This window comes from Austrofundulus limnaeus, unplaced genomic scaffold (assembly GCF_001266775.1).
Source record: "Austrofundulus limnaeus strain Quisiro unplaced genomic scaffold, Austrofundulus_limnaeus-1.0 Scaffold42, whole genome shotgun sequence".
Classification (NCBI taxonomy): domain Eukaryota; kingdom Metazoa; phylum Chordata; class Actinopteri; order Cyprinodontiformes; family Rivulidae; genus Austrofundulus; species Austrofundulus limnaeus.
Window position 1 is genome coordinate 253,953 of NW_013952444.1, and position 16,328 is coordinate 270,280.

At 38.8% G+C, this 16,328-nt stretch overlaps 1 protein-coding gene across 1 annotated transcript in view; it reads right to left on the reverse strand.

The window, feature by feature from the left end:
* The window catches only part of insra (insulin receptor a), a gene marked incomplete at its 3' end in the record, with an annotated part of 50,227 nt that overhangs the window by 19,050 nt on the left and 14,849 nt on the right, over positions 1-16,328 (reverse strand). The window contains 1 exon segment of the mRNA XM_014007417.1: positions 4,018-4,348. Within this exon segment, the coding sequence (XP_013862871.1) occupies positions 4,018-4,348 (331 nt within the window).

The following is a 16,328-nucleotide window of genomic DNA, read 5'->3' on the forward strand; positions in this document are numbered from 1 at the left end:
AATCGAAGGAGACAGATTTAGGAGAAGAGAAACGGAACTTGAAGCAGCTTTTTAATCTAGACTGATTCAAAACCCTGCTCTGAAGCTTCGATTGAAATATGTGTCAATAGCTGAAAAATAAATTTCTGTTTTTGGTTCACCCGCTAGTCGCTGTGTAGCCTGTGGTGATGGATAAATGCTGTGCAGTTGGACAAGATTATTAGATTTTAAACATATGCAGCTGGAAACAACCTGAACTGCAGAGCTGAAAGGCGAGAAGTGGTAAAATGATCAAAATCTTAATGTTTTTTCATGCAGCTTCATCACTTAAAACAAATAACTACTTTTTAATCTACATATTTAAGTGTTGATTACAGTTATGATAAAATATTTGCTCTAAGCATGAATTATATTGCAAATCAAACCTCTTTTACATAACACTGGGCCTCATGATGCAAGAACATGTACGTATTCTTATCCTAAATTTCTCTTACTTTTGTTCGTATGAACATGTCACATCAGATTCAACAAACTCTTCTATCTTCAGGATAAGTGTGTAAATGAGGAGCATAAACTGATGAATGTGTATCAGGTGCTTGTGCACGGGGAGAGGTGATTAGCATAATCTACCACCCCAAAAACACCATATGATATAAGTTTCCTGCCCAACATTAGGGGTGTAAGAAAATATCGATACACTGAAATATCGCGACATTTCATTTCCCGATTCTGTATCGATATTCTAAAGCCCTGTATCAATTTTTAATTAAGGTTTAAAATGTCAACCTTCTTGCCAACAGTTCATTTTTATGTTGTAGTTCAGCCTCTGACCACTAGTTGGCAGCAGTGAGCCAGCCATTTGGCTCCTCTACCTCTTGAGCGCCAGAGAGTAAGTGTAGCATTAGCATTGTGAGTAAACATTAGCTTTTCTTTTTTTTCCAGTAAGAGGTTTTTATTTAAAAGAATTTTTGGACCAAAAAAAATCGCAATATATCGCAATATATTGCCTTGCTTACAGTATCGCAATATATCGGGATACATCATATCGTGACCCCTCTGTTATGATATGTATCGTATCGCCAAATTCATGCCAATACACAGCCCTACCCCACATACTAGTAAGTGTCCATTCATAAATGACATTGCAAAGTAAAAAAGAACTTTACGAGTTCGAAGATTGAAGTCAAATTGAAAAAAAAAAAAGTCATTTTTAGCAGCGTCAGACCCGCTAAAGCCAAGGAATGAAATGAAATGACTGCTGTTAATGTCGTGTCTCCTGTGGGTCGTTTACAGTCACAGAAATAAAAATCTAAATCATAATCATCTCTCTCTAGTCCAGCTCCGGTTTGTCTTTGGTCAAATATTTTTAATTTAAGTGTAAACAACTGTGTTACATAGTTTTCATATAGTTTTCATTTATTCAGAGGAAGAGCAGTCGCCCACCGCTACCCCCATCCCAGCCGTCACAAGTTTCAGATGCAGTTCTGAAAGAAAGCATTTTAAAATGTCTCCAACCTTCAATTAATGCATGATTTTAGTTGGATTTTAGTTTGAGATCTTCATATTAATATTGTAGTGTTATACAACAGCATTAAAAGCCAATTTAATATAAGCTAACCAATTTATGTCATTAGTTATATTTAAAATCTAATTCCATTTCAAACAGAATAGCCTTTTGTCAACATAATTATGGAGTGCGATTTATTTTCAACTCAAAATATCTTCAAACTAATGAAATATAAAGTTATTAATGAAGAAAACCCGTCTGGATAACAGCAGACTGACTGCAGGTAAAATATACGACAGGTCTGGACCACTTGTGAATTTTGTTCGTGTCTGAAAAAAAATCTTAGAACATGAGAAAATTGGTGAATGCCACAAATTCTCCTAAATCACTCGTACGCACAACTTAAGAACAAATCTGAACGGTTCTTGCATGAGGCCCAATGGTTTTTGGGGAACCTAAACTCTCATTCATGACAATATTTAAGTGATAAGACTGTGAAACTGTTGAGAACTTCTCACAAATGTTTCAGGATATTCTGGAGACTCCCTCGAGAATGGTGTTAGACAACGCATCCCCAGAAGCCTCAGCCCAGTGAGATACTAGAAAGTTACAGAAGAATGAGTCGCCTTGATAACAGAATTGAGTGTCAGCTGCTGAGCGACACATTTCAGACTAATCTACAATCTGCTGTGAGCTATAAGAGTGTTGTAATAGTAGATGAGATACACAAACAGCAAAACAAGCAAACTCCTGTGACACATTTTCTTATAAGCCTAGGTTTGCAAAAAAAAAAAGTTATATGCCGTTTCTTCACTTCCCTGAACTATCTTGATCTTTTCATTTTTTTACTCTGATGCCAATTGTGCACTTTTCACTCATAACTCTGAGGAGAGCGCCACTTATCCTAAGAGCGCTTTCATTTTCACAGCTTAGTTTAAACCAGACAACGAGAAGGAGATGCCAAGGAAAGGAAAAGAAGAGCCAAAAGGGAAAAACAGGGAGAGTCAGCATGAAAAGCTTCAGATGCGCGAGAGCAAATGGGTTCACCACGGGTCGACGGTGGCCTAAAGGTTTCGATGTGCAGGATTTGTAGATTCATTTCCCTGGAAAATAAAAGGGATAAAATCTGCCCCAAGAAGTGGCTACCTTTACTTCAACTCACTGCAGCTACAGAGCTTTTTATCTGGCAATATCATCAATATCATCATATGCAGGCAAAAAAAAAAAAATCAAAATCAAAACACTTTGAACGTTTTGTTATGAAACATAAAGCCTTAGAATACAGGCGCATCATAAAAAATAAAAGACTTTACTTTCATAAAACATTTGCTGGGGATTTTGTCAGCATATGTGCTTCATTATTATCTCTTTGTGTCAACATTTACTAAAGTAATAAAAAGTATATCTGCTTTATTCTCTCTATGCTGCACAGAGGCTGGTTTTCATCCTGAACTGCTCCACTGTAGCTCCATCTGCTCTCCAGTCGTCGGTCAGGTGTGAACGCACAGCATGTGACCCTGCGAATGTGAAGCTGCATGTTGCTCAAATGGAGATTACGCACTTGGCAAATCCTCTGTGGATTATTAAAGGTTAAATACACTGCAAACAATCCTGCTTTTCCCTTTCAGCGCTGTTGTCAATGACGAACAGCCTGGACTTTGCTGCAGTTTTCTGGAAAAAAAAAACCTCCAGGTTTTGTAGCGGCAGGACAAAGGAGTCAAGAACTATTTCCCTGGTGTTAAATTACCAAAACCAGATAATTTTGTATCTTTACAGCTGTGTTTTGAACTATAATCAGAGCAGAACTATCTGGGTAGTTTTTTCAGGCTCATTAAACAGCTGTGTCACGGTCACAGTGGAAGAAAGGTAAGGTCATGACAGGTCAGCAGACTACTCTGTGTTTATTTTCTGATGCCACAACTCATTTCCAAGCCCAGTGAGTTGGTAATTCATAGTTCTGGGTGGAGAAAATGAAAGCATAATTCATGCCGCAGCGCCTGTGTTTGCATAAGGTATCAAGAATTGCAACGCAGAAAAACCCAGCACCCAGTAAACAACTGAGCAACACAAAAATGTGGGATACCAAGGCAGAAACAGAAGCCCAGATGTGCCAACCGTCCCACTGTGCTGCCCTTCTTTGACCCGAGCCCTTTGGTTTCTTACAAACGGACAGCAACAAAGAGGTTTTTAGAGCAAACATACAGAGAAATGTCTCATCTGAGGGGACCATTATTTCCTGCGCTGACATTATGTGCAACAAAAACTCAATTTAAGCAGGAAGTTATGCTAGATCTGTATATTTCAAGCTATCTTTTTATCCCTGTCCATAAATTAATTCATTACATTTTTTTGTTTATCATTTAGCAACGTGAATAAAAAAGTGTATGTATACATATGCATTTTTGGGGCGGGGGGTTAAATTCCCAAAAGGCTTGTGTATTACAAGGTCTAGATTAAGCATGCTTCAGTGATCAAACATCTTTTCTGCAGGCCATTAAAAGCCCACTAGACCGACTCGAGTGTCCACTTACGAGGAGTTGCCTATGGAGTAGCCGGAGGGGCACTCGGGGATGCAGGCACCGTTATGGATGACGTAGTCGTGGCAATCAGTGATCTTGTTCTTCTCCTTTTCCTGCCTGCACCTGTTGTGCAGCTCCTGGCAGAAGGCGGTGGAAACGCAGCGCCAGCCCTTGTAGATGAAGTGGTCGTTCGGGCAGCGGTCCACGCACGTGCCCTCGTACTGGAGGCCGCGGCACGCCACGCAGTGACTGGCCGAGTTGGACCGGCTGCAGCCGCCCAGGCACTGCTCGTGGCAGCACTGGTCGTCTTTGCAGGCTCGGTGTTTGCAGTGAGAGGGACACACTGAAAGGGAAGTGGGAGAACACTGGGTTAGCGGGGAGAGCTCAGCAGGTTGTTATCTTGAGGTTAAGTGAGTTTGTTTCCCACCAAGGTCTTCATAAAATTTGTCATTATTAAAGCTACCATTTAAAATGTAAATGCCACACAAATGTGATAGTGAGATTTCTGTGCCAGGAGGGAAATCCTTCGGCAGAGCAGCCCAGAGGATCATCTGTCATTGGCCAACAAGCATAGTGATTAGAAACAGCAGGGGTGCAACACGAGTTGATACAAGACGGACACTGATCCAGAAAGCTCTGTTAAAAAAAAGAGAGGAAAAACCAGCAAATACTGTAAACAGGGTTTTATGAGTGAAACATGCAAACTTAGCTTTGCATCATTTTTATTCTTAAATAGGCTAACTCAAAAAGTTATAGTCATGAATATGTTATATATAGTTACTCTAGCTTCCTGTGGTACAACCCTTAAGACTATCTGTCTGTAAATAATAGTTACATTTGTAAAATGACTATATTAAAATGGACATGATGCATTTAAATCCTTCAGCTGGGGTCTTTATAAAGTGGAACTGCAATGCTTTGGTCTGAATTCCTCCGTATTGTAACTCCACAAGCCCCTCTTTCACCCCTTTTCTGAGGTGTGTCTCAGATCAACTCGTTTTGAGGCTGTCTCTTTAAATCCAAACGAGGCTCTTCACCCTCCGCCCCCTTCTAACTTCCAGAACTGTCAATTCTAGTTTGATAGAGGGGTTTACGACTTTATAACAGCAAAAATTTTCAAATGAATTAAAAGACATCAAGAAAGACTTGTCCATCCAGCAAGAATAATAAGAAATTAAAATTTTCTGCACCCCTAAAGTGCAACAAAATGTATTGAACAGCCAAAAAAGCCTATGTCCTTTTTAAATAATGGCTTTGAAATGTTTTATGTATGTACAGATTTTGAGGGTAAACACAATTTATTGCAGTGACTTTTCTAAGGTATTTTCAATATTAATTGAAGTTAGCATCTACGCTAATTGGTTGTAAGCAGCTTATGAATAATAGTTTTTAGCACATTCTACGAGGTGTGGAAAAAACAGAAACTGGTGTTTAAGTTTCAAGATAACCAAAATGCACAGTTGTTTTTATCAAATTTTGGGGTGAATAAAGTAGCCGTTACTGAATCAAAGGAAAATTAGGAACGGTTAAAATAGTCAGGCACTAATTTGTTTTAGATCAAGCAAAAACTACAGTTTTGAGATCTTTATTTTGCTAAACAAACGACTACGTTAGGTTCGTTCATTCAATGATAACATAAGATTTCAGGCTGGAGTTGTAGCCTGCCTAATGTTGTGCAATGAAAACAGTCTTGATAAAATCTAAACACCTAAACATTTCCAAGCTCTGGCTGCAGCAGCCCTGGTATAAATGAGGCCAAAGTAATCCCAAGTGTGTAAACAAAATTTAAGGACGTGCCTCTTTCTAGAAACATGGAAATACTGGTTGCTAGAAAGCACAAAATACAGTTTATTAACTGTTTGAATAGGTTTGCATAGCTGGAAATCATCCCGTTGCATAAGATTACTTGACTGGTTTGCAGGTGTTACTATACCCACGTTTATTTGTGTCCTTATTGTCCGAAAGTAGGTGAGGACAGACTGTGCCAGCAAAGATGGAGGCTTCACAGACTAACTTGAACACTGAGCTTAAGCTCTCATCCGTCACAGCCAGATTAACGCTACGCCGAAGCAGTAGGGGGATAATGAGTCAATCAGGTTAGGGACAGACAACATGTCAGACCATTAAGGTGAAACTGAAAGTGTTGCAGGCAAATAATGTGAGTAACTTATTACTTTTTTTTTTGTAGTCATAACCCATGTTACTCAGACACTGTGCTGCATGTGTCCAAAGCAGGCCTGGCTTCATTAGTGCCATCATTTCAGCCATTAAACAAAAACAACACAAACCTGCTGCCCCCTCACATTAAACAGAGGTGAGCTTACAGTGCAGGAGGAATATGTTTGGGGAGGGCAGCAGAAATAGGAGAATGGCAACGTGAGAAAGGGGCTAAAAGGCCGTGGTGGGGCTCAGTGCTGCAAAAACAAATGATATAACCACCTTTCATCTACGTCAATAATTATCTTCACAAAAAAAAAAGTGATTTCAGGCAAAGCTAAAGTTGCTGTGTTTTCTCTTTCGAAACAGCGCCTTTCAATTTATCCCCAACATGCATGTTCACACACATCAAATACTCATGCCTGCACACATACAGAAAAAGCTCCACTTGTTGTCGTCTCTGACTCCAGATCCCCGAGAAGCTCCATGCCACAGCACAGGCCCAGCAGCAGATCCACCCTCAGCCTTAGCCAATGTGTTGACTAGCTGTTAAAGCTAGCCATTCAACTGGCCTCTCCCATCTCCAAGGAAGACAGGCAAACAATTTAACCCTTTGTGTGCCTCTCTTTCCCCTCATCGAGCAGCAGCAGCAAAAAGCTGAGCATGAAAAAAAGAAAAGAAAAAAAAAACCCTACAATATGTTACAGCTGAAAAAAAAAACCCTTCTGTAACCTAAAGTACAAGCTGCTTTTGTTCTCTGGTTTTATGTTTTTGTTCATTATGAATGAAGGTGTTAAACATAATAAAGTCCCTATGGAGATAAACATGATGCGTTCTGAAGTAATGAGATCACACTGGTGTTGAGACAATCGGTTGTGTTAGTGCGGTGCTCAGAGCCTCAGGAGACTGCACAGCTTATTACGGCTTATTAACATATCAAAACCACACTGTCCTGTTAAGATTTCAAGCAGTTTGTGTCTGAGCCTATTTATTTATGTGGTTTATACTGAAAAATAAGATGCGGTTGCTTAAAAAATGCAATTTATTAGATTAATGAAATGCAAGGATTTAGTTGCTTCCTAGTCTCTGCCTTTGTAAACCTAACTAGGGCTGCCATGATTAATCGATTAATCGACGACTAATCAATTATTAAAATAATTAATGACTAATTTAATAATCGATTAATTGTTTTCTTTTTCTTTTTTTGTTCTTTACTTWGTTTTTCTCTCCAAACTTCTTTGACACCTTCCACTGCCACATCTGCCTTTCTGTCCTTGACACACATGCACAGTAGTGGTAACTGGGGTAGGCCGTGGACGTCACAAGACATTATACAGACAGACTCTGGTATCATGACTACCCAGCAACAGAGCTCAAAAGTGTGGGATCATTTTAAGAAAATGAAAGAGAAACCAGTGCAATATCTGCAGCAATTGCCTTCCACAGCAATTATTTTTAGTTAGCATATAGCTAAAATCTAACGATGGTTATATAATAGCAGCTGCATTCTGGCACAATAAGCTCTATGTTTTATATTCAATTAACATATGATCTGATTAGTCGACTAATCGAAAAAATAATCGGTGATTAATCGATTATAAAAATAATCGTTTGTGGCAGCCATAAACCTAACATTTTAAGATTAGGACTACTAAGTGAAATATTTACTTCCAATTTCAGATTATGTGCTATACATTGAGATTTTATTTGAAACTTTACATAGAGATTAAATTACTTCAATAATTATTGGGACAAAGATTAACAGCTGTTTTGACAACTGACAATAAAAGAAACTAAAAGAAAGTTGCAACTAATGTTTAAACAGTGAGAAATTACTGTCAAATTCATCAGAAACACCTACTGCCTTTCAGAAAAACGACAAATATTTCTGGACTCCAAGAACAACTGATGAGGTGTTTTAACTTTTTTTTTATGACTAATGAGCAAACAGATGGTAAAGTTAGAGTTGGATGCAGACTTTTGGACTGGAATGCCACCTGAGAAGGTGAGCAGCCGTTTTCCACGAAAAACAGAACCACAACAAACGTCTTACTTTCCAAAAAGATTTGTGCAGCTCCCCTCCACCAGCAGCTGACTTACCGTTCACCAAGTGGAAACCATTTCTGTGAGCTGATCTTAAATAATTATTCACTGACAGACCGTCGTAAAAGCTTCCAACAACAACACAGACCACACCGAAGGAGATGGACTTGTTTCTTGTGTGCTTGTCGGAAATATTTTCAGGGTTGAGACCCCGAGGACCTCTAAGAGAGACTGGGGTCAAACCAAGCCAACTTTGATCTCTTGGAAAAACGAGGCGGTTATTTTAGGGAATTTGTCATTCTTTCCTTAAAACATGCAAATCTCTAAATACGTGTTCACTTTCTTTATTATCACTGCGATTAAGCCTGAAGCAGCAATGGAATAGAGTTTTTTTTAAGTGGTCTTGTCAGCATCTCCACACTATCTTCCACTTGTACAATCACTTAAACAACAATAAATCAATGGGGTTTTTCCCCAAAAGTATGCACCGGGATGGTTCAACTTCGCCCGTTAATAAGTGTTTAAATCTAACAAAAAAAGTCTCTAAACTCTCGAGTCTTTTTCCACTGACATCAGTCATATTCTGTACCGATCTCTTGTCGTGCTGTTTGTCCAAAGTACAGCAGGATCACATGAAGACTGACGAACAATGCTAAAGAAATGCCTGGCTTTTTATCTCATTAGCCGAGGTCTCACTCTGGCGAGAGGCGGGGGGGAGCGGGGCGGCACAATGACACCCCTCAATCCCTGAGGCCCAAAAACGGACAGCAACAACAAACCAGCTCCGCTCGGGGCCTCAGTGTGTCAGAGATGAAAACGCTCTGTTCGAACGGTGCCAACGGGGGAAACAGGAGGCGAAGAAAAGGATCCGAGCCGCGTGCCGAACCTACACAGAGCTTCGACTTGTGTCAGAAAGAGGCTAGAAAAGACTCGCCGTTTTAAACAAACTCCTACAAAGCAGAAGCTTCTTTTGCTATTGTTCCTAAACGCCTTCAATTCCGTAAATAATTAGTAACAAGAGCTTAAAAACTAAACTTCTACATTAAAATCTTTAATTATGAACCATAATAAAAAGGATTTATTTCTTACTCAGTTTCCTAATAAGGAAGTGATAAAATAACTGCACATGCAGGTCTTTTTTCTTTTTTTTCCTTTTTTTGCTTTGAGATGACTTTGGACCAGAGAAAATGGCAAACAGGAACATAGTGGTGTGCTGGCTGGTAATTAAAATTCCTCAGTTGTGACAAGGGTAGTATTTAGCTCCTTATGAAAAAAGGTTTTTGCAGAAAACGGGTAAAAGGAAGCAGAATAAAGTGATTTAGATGAACACTTTAGAGGGTTTAAAACCATGGCAGCACGACGCCTCGCAGATGTCATGCACCTCCTTGTGAAGCACTTTGGTCAACAATGTTGTTTTTAAAAGTGCTTTGTGAATAAAACTGACACTGACATGCACTCAAGTATGCGTTTTGAATGACTCTCAGCTGCTAACACGTGAAATTTTAGCTCAACATTTGAAAAACTATCAGTTACAGTCGTCTCTGATCAGCTGGCTGTCATTCTTTTTCTGCTTTGCCAACATGGAGCATTTTATCTAAAAGTCAGGCTTGTATAAAACACACAAGCATTTCCATCTCATCACACTAATAATTGTTATTTTGCTGATGCAAGTTTACACTGTACACAGAGCTTGACACGCACTCCGCTTTGTGCAACAATATATTTTAATGCACCCAGTAAACCATCACAAGTAATTGTTCTGTCTTTGTGTTCGTCCTCCTGTAGCTGAGACGCTACAACAAATTATTTTGAAAACAACGAGTAAAACGGTTTAAATCAAAAAGGTGCTGTGTGCATTTGCAAACAACTGGGTTGAAATGTAAGCACAAGCTCAAAGAAATGTCCGACAGCTTGGCTTTGGTTCCAACAACAGCATCACTGTGACAGGAAACAACTTTCCTCAAATATTAAGTGCAACACTGCAGGGAAATGAAAGCTCTTTAAACTCTAAAATAAAATAAAAAAAACATTACAACCCTTTCATATTTCTATTTTAAATAAATAAAAAGAATGAAATCAGCCTGCACTACATTCGACAAGTTGTGAAAAAGATTTTAAATAACACAGACTGAGTCCTTCGTGCATCAAATTTGACTTCACGTCAGGCAGTGATGACTGGTGTCTCTGCCCTGATAAACCCCAACAGCTGTCATCAATGCAGAGTTTCCTTTCTACTAGTGAAGAACAGATGTGATAATAGTCCCCACTTTCACATCCAAACACGTCTTTACAGACTGCAGATCCCTCTTGACCTTTAACACAAATTACATCCACATGAACATACGTAGATAAGTCGATCAAATCAATTAAAAGCCAGAGTCGAGTCTAAATGGTGATTTTAACCACAGCTGGGTAAAAAAAACTAAGTTTTTATCATTTTTTTCTCCAATTCTGAATGTTTACATTCATTTGTTGAATCATGAATCAAATCACAGAGAGAAAGCAGCAACATTACAGCAACTGTGTGAACCTGACTTAATAAAAAGCAGGCTCTAAAATAAAATTAAAAACAAGTTTAATTGTCTCTTTTTTTTCCTTCTGGTAACAACTCGTCGGCCGGTCTGACTCAACGCCAGCAGGGCTTGGTTAAGATGACTCCGGAGCAACAGGAACGGTAAACAATTTCATTAAGCAGCTCCTGCCTCCGTTAATAGAACAAAAACACATCAACAACATGGAAAAGCACTTTTTGTTTTTGATTTCGCCCAGCCACTACTCCCGACCAAAGGCAGGCTATTCAGCTGGTTCGTGACTAGAATAAAAATGAAAAACATGGAGCTCTCATTGATGGTCAATTACACTGCCTGTTCGACAGGCAAATGACGCACGCCAGAGCTTTGAACCTTCATTTCCTTTTACATATAAGTGCCAAGTAAATAATAATAATAACAACAACAACAACAACCAATCGATTCTCATCTTTGACTTTTAGGACAGTGGTTTCCAAACTTTTTGTCTTCTGACCCACAAAATATCCATGGCAAAAACTTGTGACCCCAAACATTACTGGTCTGAGTACACGAACTTCATTAATAACCCTAAAAACACAGGTTTTGACTATCTAAACAGCTTGTACACAAATATAAATACTTATTTATACTTATTCAGTGTTTTGGTAACAGTTATAGGGAAAATATTACATCAAAAATTATTTTATTACCCTTTAAATTGATTTCTGGAGATTATCCAAAGTGCTTCGTGACCCATAATTGGGTCCCAAGCCCAACTTTGGGAACCAAAGTGCACTGGTTCCCAAACTTTTCAGCTTTTGACCCACAAAGTAACAGTAGCAGAGACCTGTGCCCCCAGCTATTTTTGGATGATAAACATTTGTATCACGTCAACTAAACATGGGCTTAGTAACAATATTTTTATACTACATTTATCCATTTTAAATACACTAACCTCACTCCTTTGTAACAACTACGGCAAAAATGTAAATTAATTCCGAAAATCTTTTCAGGACCCCACCTTGATGTTTCGGGACCCCACTTTGGGTCCCGACCCCAACTTTGGGAAACACTGTTTTAGGACATAAAAACACACAAGATTTTTTTTAATTATTGTTTTTCAACCATTTTTTTGGTGCTTCTGAGCCAAAAGTGAAACAGAAGAAATAGACAAATATCAACAGGTAGTAAATATTTTGCAACAGTAACACTAACAATTCAATTTAATATAATTTTATGGTAGCTGCTTTTTCAATTTTTTGTTCAAGTAAATATTTAAAGTTGTCAAAGTGAGAATTAATTAAGAAGTTTATAATAAAAAGGTAAAACAAAAACCAATGAACAACTTTTCTTTTTCGTTGAATTCGATCATTGGGAAATAAACAAGTTTTGTTACAACTAAACATTTATCATCTAAAACAAAACTGTAATTTCCAGGTCTTCAACAAATGAAAAGGTTTTTTTCCTGAACATATTAAACCATTTCACAACCGGTTTTTAGATATTTTTGAGAGAACAGTGAAAAACACTCAAAACTATTTTTATCCAAGAGCCTGAGACAAAATTTTTCTCCAAAACATTTACAGCAAAACTGTTTTTCCACTACTTCACTCACTGCAGCTTTGACTTGACAAAATAAAAAAACATTAAGACCTGGATTTGACTAAACTGGACCAATAAAACTATTTCAAAAAAATTGCCAGACCTGCAAAAAAAATCTTTACCCTAATCTTGGGGGCCTAAACTCCAAAAACTCTTGCATGAAAGTAACTTATGATGGACAATAAGAAGAAAATATGAGATAAAAACTATAAACTGCGGAGCAGCGAGCCGTTTGAAACCAAATGAGCGTGTTTAGCGATGAAGAAACCCCTGTCGACCCAGCTTGAACAAATGCCTGAAATGTCTGGGATTCCACGGGAAAAGCTCCAATAGCTGAGCTGGGAGAGCGTTTGCTGGGTGCAGCTTCACAAGACCGAGTGCCAGAGCGGTTAAGTCAGCTCAAAGAAAAGAACTCATGGTGTGTGTGTTTGTGTGTGCTAGGGGCTGGGAGGCTAGCTTGCGGGCTTGTAGGAGAGAACTCGGCATAACGAACCATGAGGATCACACACAGCCGGAGCCGGGCAAAAAAAGAGAAGGAAGCAGATTTTTTTACGACTTGTACACATTTGTCTGATCTTGTCTAGCTCCTCTTCTCTCGCACAAAACTTTCGCAACAGTAATCTGATCACGCAGGCCAGGATCTAAACTACAGCGTAAGAAATTTTCTGAAACAAGATCAAATAGCCTCTTAACATACCTTCAGAACTGTCATACACTTAATGAAAAATGAGCAACGCTCTAAGCTGGTGTGAATTTCAAACGTTGTCGTAGGCAATTCAAATAAAGTCAACTCAGATGCAACAATTAGGAACAATTTCCTAAATAAGAACAATTTCTCACAATAGAGTTTAGCTTCAGTCTCTCTAGTAAATGCAAAAAAATCTACCTTTGGCAGGAAAATATTTGGTTTCTTTTCTTGCCACAGATATAAAAAAACATTTTTTTTAGAACAAATGGCTCACAGATGAGTTAAACATTGATCAAGCAATGCAACCAAAACAAAGAAAGCTGCTCTGCATGCTTCCTAGAACAGAAAGAAAGAACACTTCTAGTTGATATGCCAAATCTATATCGCAATCCTGGTCATAAATGTGCTGAACATATGTGCATGCACAGTTTAAAATGCTGATGACATCAGGCTTCAGTTTTTAGAAATCAAATAACAGAGATTATGCTTCTTTAATAAAGTCCATACAGTGTGAATAAATGACAAGTGACAGCAAATAAATCTGGCACAGTGTAAAGGAAAGTCTGGATTTTCCACCCCCTGCGTTTCACTTTTAACTCAACTTAATTTACCTCTCGCTGCTAACAGCAACAACGAGCAGAAAGCTATGGATTTGAGCTGAAATTATAGTTTAATATTATACTGAGTGTAGGGCTGGGCGGTATGACCTCAAATTCATATCACGGTATAAATTGAACCCCTTCACGGTAATGGTATATATCGCGGTAGAAAATTATCATAAAAAGTAAAGATAATGTAACTTTTAGAGCTTTTTTTTTTTTTGCAAAAAACCAACATTTTTGCTTTAATATCTGCCTGCTGAATGTATCAGCTGCTGCGCTGCTGCGCGCTCATCTTCATCATCACAGCAGAAGCCGACTTTATATTAGCAAGATGGATTTACAACTGAACAAACGTCCACGTCTTTTTTTAAATAATTTCTGTGGGTAACAATACATAAAACATTTTTTTTCTCTGAAAATTGGGTGTGAAAAACTGCAGTTGTTAAAGCTTTGCTCTGTGCGATGATGTGCAGCGAGAGGGAGGAAATGATCCTGCGACAAGATAACTTCTCTGCAGCGGGAGGGGGAAATTTTGAGGATTTATTCTCTCTATACGTGTTTTAAAACGCTAGAATTTCTTCATTATATTTCAAACTCCTGCTCAGTTGTCTCTGCACTCACAGCCCTGTTGACACAGGCGCGATGACGTAATGACGATAGGATGGTAGAGGGTCAATTTCTAACATAGGCCAACTTCATACCGTTTCTACCGTCTACCGCATAGCCCTAATTGAGTGTAAAGAATAGAAAGCAATAGCTTCAAACTATGCTGTGTTTGAGAAAAGAACGTCTGTCATAATTCACAAGATAAAACTAGAAAAAAAGCCATAAATTTCAGATTTTCCCACACATTGTCACCTCGTGCCACTTTGCTGACCTCCATCAGTGTTTTTGTCTTGTCGTAGTGACAGTGCTAGAGTTAGCACTCTAGGCTTCTGTGTCCATTCATAACTTAAGAGAGGAAGTAGGCCAACAAAGACGGGAAACAATCGAGAAGAGGACACGGTGAACTTCTGCAACCACTATTGTTTGGAGCGGAAGAAGATTGTGGCGCCAGCGTCGACCGTTAGCTGTAAGGTTCAGCGGAGGAGACAGCTGAGGTATACACTGAGGCAGGACTCCATCCTCTCACCCCCATAGTGACCAGCGAACACGCTTTTCCTTCCAGTACAGCCTGGATGAGTGACTGATGTGCTCATACCCACGATTACACCACAATGTTAATCCCCCCTGTTTCCAGGCAGCAAGACTAAACAATGGCTGTCCGCTGTCTGCACAGACGCAGAGGTTATGTCCCCCAAAAGATTTATATACTCCGTCACCGTCCCACACATGAACACTGACCCTGGCAAATCTCTCCCAAAGTTCTACTTGTGATTAGCGGGGAGACGTGCGACACGTACTCAGAGTAAATTTGGACTCTCCATATGAAGAAACTTCTGGCTCTGCTTGGTCCGGACCGGACCTGAGTGATTCATAGCAATGCCCCAATTTTGAGTCTGCACGAACCAAACAGCCAATCCAGTCCAGCCCGAGAGGATGACAGTTCAGCCGAGAGACAAAATCTGTCTTTTGGGAGCTTATTAAATATTTAACAAATCCACAAACCCAAACACTGGAGAGAGAGTGGCTTAAGAGGAGGAGCAGGCGCTCCCTCGAGTGTCTCTCCTCCAGTCGACAGCAGATAATTAAGATTGCTTTCAATAATGTGTGTAAAATACGAGCCACCTGGGATGTACAGGCTCATTTACTGTGGGCTACCGTGGGCCGGATGAAGGACCTGCAACTGAGGCACTGCAGTATAGACGGCAAACTTAGGCTTGATTTTATTGAAAAGGAAACTATATGATGTATTTTAGTTATTAAAAAGCTAAATTATTTCCAAGAACATCCATATTTCTGGCAGACTTTTGTGATCCTGAAAAACTCTTCAGTTAGCTTCACTTAAGCAGTTTTTTATTGACTTAGTTTAAAGCTTTTCTTTAGCAAATTGACTGAAAAGAGCCATGATTTTTTTAATATAATCACACACTTGCCCTTGTGTCTCCAACTCATCTTCAAATAAAAGGTCAGAGAATAAATACCAGATTAAATATAATAATTACTTTGAATGTTTTTTGTGATTATATCCTGGGCAATCGTTACCCAATGTCAATGGGAAGCAAGAAAACATAGCTTGAGATTTGTTTTAATTGAATGCAAGACAAGATGTGCTGTTTTTGAGGTCAGAGTGGTACATCTCTCTGAACGGAATATCTCCTAAAATTATCTTTGGAGCCATCACAATAATTGAAGCATCCTTAATATTGTTGGAAGGGCAAAATTGGGCCAAAAATCGGCACATTTATTTTGTTGTCTGAACCCAGCATCAGCTAACTCTAGAAATAATAAAATAAAATAAGTGATAAATTTCTGCAGTCAGCCACAGAATTAAACAAGTTACATAAACAGACCTAAAAAGATTATTTGCAAATGATTAGAAATAACACTTAATTATATTAGAACAGACAACACTCTGCTCCTTCAGGTTAAACGTTAAAAGCTACTGTTTCAAAACTATTTTTTTCTTATTTTTACAGTTTGTTTTAATAACAGACTTGGGAACTGGGCGTAAAACTACATGAAGTTTTTTTTTTTTTTTACTTTGGACCAACAACAAAGGTGCTGATGTGCTGAGAAACCAAAGGGGCTTTGATGTGCACATCACTCTGTTTATACTAC